At 41.4% G+C, this 13380-nt stretch overlaps 1 protein-coding gene and 1 non-coding gene across 48 annotated transcripts in view; both read left to right on the forward strand.

The window, feature by feature from the left end:
* The window catches only part of HMBOX1 (homeobox containing 1), a 109425-nt gene that overhangs the window by 65274 nt on the left and 30771 nt on the right, over nt 1-13380 (forward strand). For all 47 annotated transcript variants that reach the window (XR_011139948.1, XR_011139950.1, XM_068936829.1 and 44 more), the window contains 2 exons: nt 4998-5108; nt 12354-12507. Coding sequence is in view for 45 of the 47 variants with exons in the window: in XM_068936829.1 (XP_068792930.1) it covers nt 4998-5108; nt 12354-12507 (265 nt within the window). In the remaining 2 variants the exon portion in view is untranslated. The remainder of the gene's footprint in view (nt 1-4997; nt 5109-12353; nt 12508-13380) is intronic.
* Nucleotides 9328-9520, forward strand: LOC138066956 (U2 spliceosomal RNA). The gene has a single exon (XR_011140665.1). It is a non-coding gene; the product is annotated as a U2 spliceosomal RNA (small nuclear RNA).

The following is a 13380-nucleotide window of genomic DNA, read 5'->3' on the forward strand; positions in this document are numbered from 1 at the left end:
AAGCCTGGCTTAACACTTATTAGTGCTGGTCCTAAATACAGGAGCTGCTTAATATAGAAACTTTTTTAACGGTGTCTGTAATAAGATAAACAAGAAGCACTTGGGTTGGGCTCTGTATAAATAATCTCCTACTGATAAGAAAAATGACAGTATAAACAGGAGCTAATAATAGTTCCTGCTGAATTTCCTATCTTGTTATTTGAAGCTCCTTTTAACATAGCTGCTGTTTACTTGGGGGTAGGGATATAGTCCTAGGGGTGGCAGGTGAGATGCTAAATTTTTATTAACAATAATTTGAAGTTGTACACTGTAATTTGCTTTAATTGTCACCAGAATTGTATCTGGGCACCAAGTATGCTATGGTCAGAGGGCAAAGGATAAAGAGGTAATGTAAGCTTAGTAAATGAGGCTATCTCTTGATTTAAGCATTTAGGCTTAGATGGGGGTGTTGTTTTCAGAAACTAATGTCTTTCTGTTAGGTACTGCAATAAAGGAGTGAAGGAGGAATATGTATATAGATGAGCTCTTTGCAGCTCAGCCAAATGCTTTCAGGGATGATGCTTGTGCAAGGCTTGGAAATACTGCCTTTTCCATTTTTTACACATAGGGAGCAAAAGAACAAAAAAACGTACTTCCCTGAGGTCACAGTGGAAGAAGCCTGTGGCAGAGCAGGACTTTTAATTAAGATTTCTCGAGTCTTAGATTAGTACCATAAATATTAACCCACCACTTTAAAAAAAAAAATGCAAACACCCCCACCACTGATAAAACTTAGAGGTGCTTCTTTTGAAAAGTACGCATCAAACAGAGCTTTCCAATGTGTTAGCGGTGTTGCTAACCTTCCCAATTAGTCTTCATGTGCAATTCAGCCCTGTCCTACTGTCTCTGTCTTAATTGATCTGAGCTCTTTAAGATTTAGCTTTATGTTATACTAAACACATACAGCAACTAGTGAGATGGAAGGCAGTGAAGCACTGCTGTAGCATAAATAAAATCCCTTAAGTGCTGGAACCTAAATACCATAGTGCTGAGCAAATGCAAATCCAAACCAAGTGAAACTTGCCTGGTTCCATCGCAAAGAGAATTCAGGAAACTACTGATCAGCTGAAACAGTGAGAAACTGGATTTTAAAAACACTTTCCTTCGGGGGTTTTTTAATACTCGTGACAACAGAGGGAAAGATTTTTTTTATATGATTTTGATCTTTGCAGGTTTTCTGTTAACAAGCTTTGCTAATCTCCTAAATTGGTAGATGTCCTTTGCAAGCACATATTATATGTATCTAGGACTTTGCTTACAAACTGAAGAATTTAGACACAGTCAGTTACTTTCTTCTCCAAATCTGACGTATTCCAGGTGCTTCTAAAAATCCCTCTTGAAAGAAACATTAAAGAAATGCGAAGTAGAGGTAGAGAACAAATCAACCTGTGAAGGTGAAAACTAGTTACCGGAGACTTGATGAATAGCAGTTTTGAGGGTTAGGAGCAGGTTTGCACTGTAGATACCTGTTGCCTTCTGTTTATGATGCATTTTACTACTTCTCGCATGTATTCGGAAGGGAAGTTTTCCCAAAATAATTTCTCTGGGAGAGAGTGGGGCTGGCCAGAGGAGCATGCCTGTGCTGTCGTCTTAATCTTTTTTTATGACTCTGCGTTGTAACCTGCTAGGGGAAGGAATGATGGGCACAAGAAGTCAACATTTGATTCGCTATAATCCACTTCTTTCTCCAGTATTTTCTGTGAGGGAGCTAGCTGTGCTCATTACAGCGTGTTCCTATCCCTGCTGAGGCAGCGCCCAGAGGATGTCAGTCTTCCTGGAGGTCCGTGGTTCAGCTTGAGAGTGAATGTCCTCAAGGAAGTTGGATTTTCAGTGCTCTAGAGAACTTATTTCATTAATCTGCTTCTGGCAGCAGGATGATTTATTTTTGACTGCCAGTGCAATTTCCTAAAGTAGCATGATTGCAGACTATGTGACTGGATGGTACTGATGGTGGTACTAGTCATCGTCCCTATGAGGCAACTGTATAAAATCAACTTAAGATGCTACAAACTGTGGCATGACAATTTTGATGGGGGGTGTTAATGAAAAGGACCAAGGATGGGTTTGTGATTTAAGACACTGTACTGGGATCTCGGAGATCCTGGGTCAATTCGTCTGCTTCTGCCTTTGCATGTGACCTTGAATCAGTTGGAATATGTAGTTTTGAGGCCTGTAAACTAAGCTGACATACAGGAAAATAATATGTTCTGTGTTTAAAAAGCAAAAAGAGGAGCAGTGGTATAGGTTAAGGAAACCATTAAAAAGCTCAGCTCTCACCTCAGTCTCTGAAACAAGAAAACAGAATAATAGAAAGCAGAAAAGAATGACAGAACATGGGACTTCAAGGGACCTTTAGAGGTCATCTACTCCGTGCCTGGGACCAAAAGCAAGACCAGCTACCTAAGCCGTACCTGACAGATGTTATCTGGGTTTGCCGCATTGCTACAGAAGTTGGTTAGCCAAAAAGAAAAATGGGCTACGGGCTTTTTGCTAACGCGTAAGGTGCTATGGACTGCACTGCCGCTCATGAGATATTGCAGTCAAATAATAACACAAAAATCAATCAACTCAGAAAGCAATGAGAAATAATTTAACAATTTTAATATTATAATTTTAATCAAAAATAACTTAACGGCGCTCTCCTTGAATCTCTATGTCTCTGTGTCCTTTACAAAGCTCTATTTTGCAGAAGTGACTTTATAACATGTTGGGAGTCACAGTGAGTCACATGTGAACATGGCAATACGCAGCCTGGATCTTTTGGCTCCTGCTCCTTTGCTCTGTCTCTAGCACGCTGTCTGAAGTGGCTAACATCTGTACCACTTTATAACAGTATCAGGCAGCCTCTTGGGCAGAATTTGGATTTTCCACTATGTGACTCTTGTTGAGGATACTTAATCTCTATTCATAATTTTTATCAAATAATGCTTTGCATTTGTATCTTGTGTCGTTATCCCAACACTGAATAAACACTAATTCAGTGCAATAAGCATAAGTGGACTGTAGTAAACAAGTAAATTAATGCTGCTGTTACCCACTGATTAATAGGCGCCATGCAGCCAAAAGCAGTGAGAGACAAACATTTGTGTCCCACAGCACTGTGTTAAAGAAATGGCTTTTATAAATCATAGTAGTGGATGGGAAGCTGCGAGTTTTCAAAACGTGGTCCTTTCACTGCCAATCAGGCATCTAGATTGCCTGATTTCAGCCAGACTGAGGCCTCATTTTGGGCTGGAGAGTTTTGTCAGCTTACATTGATTTCTGTTTTTACTATCTTGTGTGCTTCCGGAGAGACATTCGAAATAAATTGACAGAATCCAAGACTTGTGTTGGGCTGAATAATTCCACTTTCCTAATGGTATAGACCCAATTATGTATCCCAGTGTGGGCCCTGGGGACATTCAATTCTGACTGCCCTAGCTGTTTCTGAGCTTTCTCATAGATGGGCCAAAGGCCGTCTCTGCAAACAGGTATTAAGGTGACCAACAAATGCACAGGGGAAAAAAAAAAAAAACGACAAGCCAGGATCTGTCTTGTGGGCAGAACTCTGTTGAATGCCAGTGAGCTTCTGTGCTTGAAACCTATCCCTTTTCACCACAAGACAGTTAAAACTTTGGAGGCTCTAGGATATTGTATAATGAAGAACAGTTAAGAGCATAAAGCCTGTGATTTTGAAAATCTGGCGGAGTAAACCCGCCTGAATATGACACCTGAGATCTGAGTTAAATCATTCTGAAGTTAACTAGCTTCTGTGTTCAATGCAAAGAAAAAGCCTAGTAAAAACCCCTTATTCGAAGCGGTAAAACTACAGGGGTTTGTTTTTTGTGAGTTAAATAAGGTTATGAGATCTTATAAAACCTTCATGCGTCTCAGGAGGCAAGAGGTAGTTTGATTTCTATGTGAAAACCAGCCTTCTCCTTGCCTTCGTGTTACCCCCGGACAGATGTTGGCACAGGTGGTGTTCAGCAGTATATTGTTACTTTGAGCACCTCCTAAAACTTTAATTCTCAGGAGAGTTTATGTGTTGTTAACCCTTTCTGATAGCTGAAGAGCCTTCTTGAGACCACAGGGAGTTCTCCTACCTGCTATACTGCTTTAGTTATTCGGCAAACTATATAGGTTTTTGGAACAACTTTGGATACTTTCAAATGAATCTGCAGTTTCCCTACTACTAGTGTGTTGTGAAACTTCTGGCTTTGTTTGGTTCTTCTCCCTCTAACCAGCTTTTTTCCTCTTTCTGTGTTGCTCTTGCATTCTGCGTCATGCTTTTGAAATAACTGTATCAACTTCTAGGTATTTTTTCCTTTTTACTGTTTCCATAGAAATCTTATTTTAAATGCTCTCTTGGGATTCTCTCTGGAACTTTTTTGTCCCTGATCCTGCCTGGATCTCTGTTTTCTTTTCTGGCCCTTGTTATAGCAGCTCATAGTTGGCTTGCTCCATTGCTAGGGTGGTTTGATCTATATGGCATGAACTGCTTTTGTGTCTATCTCCCTTCTTATTCAAGCATTTAATGACAGTAATCTCCTAAGTATCATTCTTGATATATAATTGTGGGTAAGGGATTTGTTCCCGTTGTACAGATGAAGAAATTTAAGAGCCATTCAAAGCTGTGGTTCTTAGTTGCGACAGGGCGAGTCAGGGGTAGATTTGACTTCCCAGTTTGTGTCCTTGTTGTTTGTAGATTGATTGTGCTGCTTCCAGAATTTATCTTGAGGAAGACTGAAAATAATAACAGCAAAAAGTTAAAGCATTTAGGGAGAGGATGGGGAGAAGCTGGAACTCTGTATCTTTTCTATGACTGAAGTCATTAGCTTTGAGTTCCTGGGCTTCTTAAGATAACACCTTTTATCCATATATAAATCACTTCAAAATGTTTTTAAAAAAACAAGTTTTCTCTTCCTTTTTCTCTCTCTCTCTCTTTTTTTTTTTTTTTTTTTTTTTTTTGTCTTCCACAGGTATCAGTCAGAGCCGGATCTCCCATTGGCTGTTGCAGCAGGGATCAGACCTGAGTGAGCAAAAGAAAAGGGCATTTTACAGATGGTACCAGCTTGAGAAGACAAATCCTGGTAAACAAATACAGACTAAACAGCTCCTGCTGTTTTATTTATGAAAAAAAGCCTTTTGTCACTTGTTTTGATTATCACTGATCATTCACTCCTTGGCAGTGTACTATATTCCCTCTGACCAGCTTACTTTTTAGGGAAGGTAGGAACAAAACTGCGCTTCACTTGCAGCAAATGATCCAGAGCTGACTCATCTGTAGCTGTCTGCCCAGGTCTTTAGTCACGGAGACTTGGCCTGTCCTCTCACCACTGGCTAAATCCTGGGAATCAGAAGCCGTCGATGAAGGTGCAGTCAGCTGGCTTGAAATATATGCCAAGGCCCTTAAGCATGAACAAAGAGAAAACATTAATAGTGCCCACATAATATAAACTTAAAGCAAAAAATTGCATTGAAGCTGAGAGGAACTTTGAAGGAACTTCAGGGGGTTTTGGGTTGGACTTCAGATTCATGGATGGGATGTTGACGGTCATAGTGATGTTAGAGATGTGTATCTCAAATCCCATCTACTTCTCCTCCAAATATAGAAAGAGAAATAAAGTTCTTCTTTGTCTTTAACAGACTAACAGTATGCAAAGTCACAAGCAGTTTTTCCTTGCACTGTTTTTCTCCATAGTGTTTGTTTGACCAGAGGTCTCGTCTTTCCCTTGAACGCTTCCATTGTAAAGGTCATAATATTTACCCTTAATTTCCTGTAAGCAATGACACAGTTAATTTAACTGTGTCAATGATTAAAAAAATTTAAGACTCATCCTCTCTAATATAAACTTGGCTTCAATATCCAGTATTGTATCAAGAAAAATTCCAATGAAAACAGATCCTCAAAACTTCTGCTTTGTGCATAAGCTGCAAGTCATGAGGCTCCAGGGCCTGTCAGTTGGCCTGAGAATGCTTTAGCTTAAGGTTGGATGTGTTCAAAGCCAGAGTTGAGCCTGTCCTTTCTGTTAAGTGTCTAGAAAACAGCTCTAAAGAATGAAAATGCCGAGGGCTGTGAGGTGCTGACAAGCTGCTGCGATTGCAGAGGAGCCTTGCTTTTGCAGCAGCTGGTGGTGTAACGCTAAGGATCAGCAAAGTTACTGATCGGGCTTTCCGTATCAGCTGCTCTGAAGGCCACTGTACCCTGTGGAGCGATTGCCAACCGTTTCCCTTTGATGGAGGGTATTACCTCCAAAACAGTGGAGAGAACTAGAGCTTTTGGAAAGTGCATTTTAGAAGAATCCCAAAAGTCCTCACCTGAAGATGTGTAGATGTTTCCTATAGTCTTGTGAATCTTTTCTCTCCAGTATTGCCTGGACATTTTTAGGAAATAGTATTCTGTGCTGGGATAAGAGAAGCCTTATCAAAGTGAGCACTGAAAACTCTACTTCTGCCTCTTAACCTTCTTTCTCTCCCCGTATCCACAAGCTCACACCTTCTTATTTGTCCTTTTGCTCTTGAGAAGTGCCTAAGGAAGGAACACTAGCAATATTGACGGTTACAGCTTAAATTGAAATGAATTGACATTAACCTCCACTTCTCTAATGCATTGTCTTGCTGAGGTCTTGTTCAGTTTTCTTTATATTCACAGGGGGAAATTACTTGAAGAGGGGTTGTATGCGTTTAACCGTTTCGCAAGTAAGAGCTCTTAAGAGATTTTCAAGTAGTGTAAAAGGTGAAAAGGCTCCCTTGCCAATGCCAAAGGACTATTCTCATGCATTTAAATTCCCTTTAGAACCAAATGACACATGGCTTCTTTTGAGAGTCTCAGGTAAAGGGGAGGCCTCTCAGTTTTCTTCTAGCTATTGGAAAAGTCTGCCTGAGGAAACTGTGATTGTATTTACTTATGCGTTTTAAGATATTCCACTGCTTTGAATTTTTGCCATCTAATATGTGGCAGGTCGGACTGGCCAGCCAAGAGATGGTTCTCATGCGTTTGTACTGACAGCATGTACAGCGTCTTAACAAAGATACCAACCTTGTCCAAAGACTCCTGTATTTAAATTGCTGTTATAGAACAATTTGGAGCCTAAGTTTTGGAGGCTATTTACAGTATACTGTGATTAGTTTGATAGGCCTGACTGGACTTTTCTGCGGCCTTCTTTAGAGACAGAAAATGAGAAAATCGTTAGAGCCTCTTGCCATACCCACAATGGAGCAATACAGTCACTGCAGTCCTGGTCGCTCTCTGTAGACATCCAATAAAAGATTGTCCTGCTCTGAAAAAACTTAAGTGATTAAATGAGTGGCATGTTTTTTTTCCTAAACAAAGTTACTAGAAAATGACGCTTGGCTTTCTTTTCTCATATTCCGTCTTTTACAGTTTCAGCTCTTGGGAGCAATATTTGAATCCTTTTCCGCTGAGAGGTGCATTCAAGGTCCCTCTGGGCAGGAGCACGTTCACTTTTGAGTTGCCAATGGGCAAAGTGAGGTCTTTGGGAGCGTTTAGTTCCCCCCCCACTCTTTTTTTAATCCTTATTTTTGAAAATAGATCTTCAGACTAGGTGCATTTTCTGACTGAATTCATGTGTGTAGTAATGGAAAGAGAACTGTCCCTTAAAATGGAAACAGTTTTGAAGGGCTAAGAAACCTAGTATAATCAGTTTGTGAACTGGAGAGGAAGAATAGTTGTTTCGTAAGGAAAGGACTGGAGACCACCTGGCTGACTTGGGCTCTTCTCTTGGCTCTGCCGGTTTTTCTGTATGACTTTTAGCAAATGGTTTCAGCTTTGCACCTTGCTTTCCCGTCTCCTAGATAAAGATGAGACTCTTTCCTCTGTATGACATGCCTGCCTTGCCTGTAAGGTCCTCACAGCAGGGGCTGTCTTTTGCCGTGCTTATATACTGCACCCAGCCAGGAATTTCTGCAATAGTATAAGGGACAAAAGAAGACTTGTATATACATCAGAAGAGTTACTTTCTTTTTCTTCTTTCAAATATATAGCAGCGCTGTATAATGCTTTAAATCATCCACAAGCAGTCAGTCCTGCATCTGCTAACCTAAGAACTTCATTTTGTGGAGCCTCAGGACAAACAGTTTTGAGACGTTGCTGCTATTAAGAATACAGAAAGGACTCAGCAGTTCTGTAGCTTTCATTATTTACCAGCTTTCTTTGCCCTTTGGAATAGGCTCTTTGTTGTTTGCGTGCTTTTGATTGCTTGTTTGCATGGATATTTTCTATATTTCTCGTATCTTTGGTGGTGGTTGTTCAGAGAACTTCAAACAGCAGTTTGGAACGTTACAAAAGAGCCATAAGCCTCACGGATCAGAAAACAGCCTGTTTTCTTGCTGAATGCAATACTCTTGCTCAAAAACTTCCTGATCTATGTTTTTCTGGTAGAGTTAATGGCAGTGCTGTGAATTACGATGTTCTAGTGCTTGTAAATTTTTCTAGAAACACTTGCTGATTAGGGTGGAAGGCAGGTTTTTGTTGAGGGGGAGAAGTCAATGCTAAATGTTAGCGTTTGAAAGCTCTGTAATCCAATTAATAGGGATGCTTTTCATTTAGATTGGGTGTTTTTTGGACAGGCACCATGTCTCTTGTGTTTTGTAGAGGGCTGAGAGCATTTTGGCTGTAGATAAATAGTATAGGTTTCAGAAGCCAGTATATGAGTGCATAGAGTCCTATAACGTTCTGATTAATTTTTCAGAACCCGTGGCTTTTAAATAAATAAATAAATAAATGTGCCTCAATAGTTAGCCTGATTAGTTTAGCTGGCACTGGGTCTTGGGCAATGTGGGAAGTTTGTTACGGAGTAACTTTAGCATTTCTTTTGCCTCTGTGCACTGCAAACTGAAGCTGGCATCGAGAAACGATGTGTTGAAGTTACAGATGGGTGCAGGCTGCTTCCATTTAAGCTGGATATTCTCTTTCTACCAGTCTCGTAACCGGAAGGCAGCTGTGGTCACCTTGGAGAAAGCCGTGTGCTCTTTCTCCTTGAACAAAAGGGAAAAAGAAAGGTAGTTATTATCAAGATGTAGCATCTCTTGTGTTATTCCCATAGCAGCTCTTGTTTAGCTATAAAAGAAAAGCTTGCAAAAAAAAAAATCAGGGGCTGGATATCCTGGGAGATTTGCACAGGGAATGTATTGTTGGTGATTTACTGTTTCACAGAGCTTCACTGAAAATAGTCCCTTCTCTGATCCTTTCCAGCTAAGCAGTGAGCTCTGTAGGGAACCTTTTGCTGTGCAGGCTACTGATTCAAATGTAGCCTGGCTCAGTTTTAACTGAAAGTTGTTTATCATGTGATGTCAGGTCAGTCTGGCTAAACTAAAGTGTGATTATCTGTTCTTATCAGTGTAATATATGATAGGTCCTTGCTGCAAAGACTTGCTACTAAACAGATTCTTGGAGCTGGGAGATGGCCCGGGGCTTGCTCCAGCCGTCCTGCACATCACCCCTGTATCGCAGTGCCTCTGGGAGCCGTGTGATGTGAACCAACAATTGCATGTGACGCTTTTAGGAGAAACACCGCTTTTTCTTTTGGATAAGTATCTAGGATGTGCTGAGAGAAGGAAGGCCTTTGTCGTGAGGAATCTTCAATTGAGAGACAGAGCTGCGTTCCAGTCACAGACATCACTCATCTTCTCTTCCTAAAACTCGCTTGCAACTTTCCCCAAGTCACACCCCAAATTTGAGAAAATACTGGCTTGCACAAAGGAAATACTGTTTTGTTGCAAAAGATAACTTGGCGTTGGCAGCTAGTGAGAGATGTCACTTTTCATTTCAGTCTGTGAAAGGAGTTCTTCCTAAACAGTTCACCTCTACACCCTTTACAGAAGTCTTATTTTTTGATGCATATAGTAAGGCAGAAATCTCATAGTGCATTTGCTGCTCTCGTTCTGCTCAAGTAGAAAGAGAGACGTTTCCCTTCTTGTTAAAAGCGGTTTGAGGGATTTGTGAAAAGACTCTAAACTAGTGTCAGCCTGTAACTTATTAAGTTGTAAAGAGGTAGAGTTGGATAGAGAGAAGTTTGGAGTGATGCTTTGGAGCAGCAGAATAAACAAGAGCCCAAAGGGCTTAGTTATTTGAGGGAGAGAAGAAAAACTCTGTGGTTGCCATTATCAGACGTTGTGGCAGCCGCTTTCGGCCTCTCCCAGATAAATCCAAGCACATATTGTGCCTCTGCGTTCGTTCAGATGCTTCTATCTATGTGCGTGTGCAAAAGCAGTGGTGTGTACTTATGATTCTCAGCATACTTCTCTCTTTGCTGCTGCTGATTTTGCTGTTACTCTATAGAAAAGAGAAAATAGGTAAGTTGATCTAGCAAGGCTACTAAAGCAAAAAAAAATGCATCTTATATTCAGAAAGTGAACATATAGGAAGCAGGAGCAAGTTTGTGCTTTAAATGCAGATATTTTTTCAACCTTTGTCTGCAAATCTCAAGCAAATTGAATTGCTCCGCATCTCTTACCTTGATGTTAGGAATCACTAATACTCACGTATTTTCCCTTTTTCCTTAGAACTGGAAAACAACTTCAGAGAAATCTTCCTTATGAACCAGCAGAGATAACATCTGCCCTGTAAATTCTCAGCTGGGGAGGGTATTTTGCTAAGACAATGCAGGAAAAGCTAATCCTCCCTCACACGCTTTCTTCCCCCCACCCAGTTTTCGAAAGGTACCTAAAGCAGTCCGGCAACATAATACTGACCCAGACCCCAAAGCCATGTGAATACTGGAAGGAGTAGATAAGGAGCTTTCCTTGAAATGGCCTCTCAATAAATTGGCAATATAGAAAATATTTCGGGTGGCAGTAAAACTATATGTGGAATAAGCTGAGAACTAAAACTAGCTGCTGGCAGTAAAGCTCTGGCAGTAAAGTAATCTGTGCACGCTCCGTAGGCTGGACTTAGTAAGAGTCGCCATCAGTTGCGTGTGCAAGGCAAAGATTGTGGGCTTCACTTCCTATAGACTTCTCCAGAGGAAGGTTTTTAAGTGCCCTTGCAGGAAGGAAAATATTCACCGTGCGTTTCTGCAAAAGAACACTGCCAAATGCATAAATACTAATTCCTTGCTCTTTCACTGCAGGGATTTGTTTGTAGGTTAAAATTGAAGATCCTGTAACCCCATTTGCTCTGTTACAAATCACAGGAGCCAAAATTAAATCAGCAGTGTTGTTTTACTAACACAATATGTTTTTATGGCTAAATCCTAAGCATTCTGAGCAAGTCTGTGCGCCCAGAGGGCTTTGCTGCCTCAGCCCTGCTTTTGCATATGCCCGATGCTCTATTCCTCCTGTGAGCTGGCAGTGCCACCTGCTTCTCCAGGAATACGTATCTAGCCAGGCTGCTTCAATACATGAATTCCAGTTGTGCTCAGTATGCATAGGGGAAATGAGTGATGATTTCTCTTTTTGTACAACCTTTTTCTTTTTGGATACAAGAACAGTTCGTTCTTCTCTCCAAGGGAAGTCACTGAGCACAAAACTGTCCTTCAGAACATACCCTGTCTTACCTACTACTGTGCCATACCAGGTTACCATCCTCACCAGTGGATATAGGAAAGATTGCTCTCGCAATCTGTCTTGATTTATTAAGTGAGACACTGTTGTGGAAAGAATGAGGGGTAAGTTTCAAAGGGCCTTTCCTGAAGGCACCGTGCCAAGTCTCATCTCTCTTACTTGATGCTTTCCAGCTTCTTGATAGGAGAAATTTATCCATTGAAGGGGGACAGAAGAGGAAAGGTGTGATGTTAATGTACTGTCAGAGACTTTTTCAGGCAACCTGGCACTCAGGGGCCCACATTTGCACAGGTCACGGAGTGTGTCTCTATCAGTGGAGCTATTTCAAGTATTTACTCGGCCTAGAATCAACTCTTTGGACATGTTGAAATACCTTTGGTATAAACTTACACTTAGCTTCCTGCAACTGCTCTACAATTAAATAGAAACCTGCAATTTCCCACTTTGTGGCAGAAGAGGTAGCAGCACAGCCTAAACAAATCCCAGCTGGAGCATAGCTCGCTCCTTCTGTACGACACTTCCTCTTGAAGAAGACAGGATAGCTTTTGCAAAGCGACTGTCAGCAAAGACAATGGGCTGAGTTATGCTTCCCTTAGATTTCCTTAGGTCACCTCATATCTCTCCAGGCTTGGAGGTTGGGAAGGGGTACTCTGTCTGGCTTTTTGTGTCTTTAAGGTGTCTTTGTGTGATGATGCTTTACGTTTTTAGTTTGAATGGTTTCATCATCTGTCTTGTCTTTTTTTCATGAGCAGGAGTGAGAAAATGAGCATGACTTTTAGTCCACTAGGAAACACAGTATTTATTATTCTTAGGGGCTACGTTAAGCATGAGACCCGCTCCTATTCCAATAGAAGAGCCAGAATGGAGACAGACGCCTCCCCCAGTCACAGCTACCTCTGGGACCTTCAGACTACGGCGAGGCAGTCGGTTCACATGGAGAAAGGAGTGCCTGGCTGTTATGGAAAGGTATGTCGCTTTGGGGTTACGGCGATGGGCATTTTAAAGCCAATTCAAGTATACTTTTTCCTGCTCTGGTGAGCACCAGCTTCATTTTCATGGGTGTGCTTTAGCACCACGCAAGCCAATAACCAGTGTAATCATGTGATTCTAGAGGGCAGAGTAGGAGGAGACATTTCACCCCTTTTGTTGTTTAAAAAGTGTCTCTTTTTTTTTTTTTTTTTTGTAGCCCCTGAGCAATCTTGTCCTTAGCTCAGTTTGAGAGTGTTGGTGTTCAGCTCTTCCTTTGCTTTTGCAGCAACCTTTTCATCCGATCTAATCCAGACTCTGCCTTGGTGGGGGTCTGTGCAGTCCATTTCTCCTTTCTCAATTTGCTGATTTCTCCTCATAATGTGTCAGGTAATGTTATATTTGATTCTGGCATTCCTACAGCACTGTAATTGTTCAGGGTGCTGTACAAGGGCAGAACTTTGCCTAACAAGCAAGAGATTCCTTGTCCAGAAAGGCTCTTACAGTCCTTTTACACGAGCTAGGAACAGTACAGAGCAAAGTGGATCTTTCAAATACATATGCAGAGAGGCAGGTGATCATTAGAGCTCCCAGCACTTCAGCCCCGCAGAGACGAAGCGCTCTCTGAGCGTGGTCTCCCGGCTGCCTGTATGCTTTGCCTTTCCCTCCGCTTACAGTAATCTCTCCTTTGTGGATAACATTGGATAATAGAAGAGGGCCAGAGAGCTCAAAGGTAGTTTAGGGATGAATGCTTATTTCTGTTAAAGGCTGAACGGCTGGGAGGAGTTTTCTTCCCTCCCCTCCTTTTCTTTGTCTTGACATGGGAGCGTGAGGAACCTCCTGTCTGTGAAAGCACCTGGCGAAGCTCTCCTT

Source organism: Struthio camelus, chromosome 3 (genome assembly GCF_040807025.1).
Source record: "Struthio camelus isolate bStrCam1 chromosome 3, bStrCam1.hap1, whole genome shotgun sequence".
NCBI lineage: Eukaryota > Metazoa > Chordata > Aves > Struthioniformes > Struthionidae > Struthio > Struthio camelus.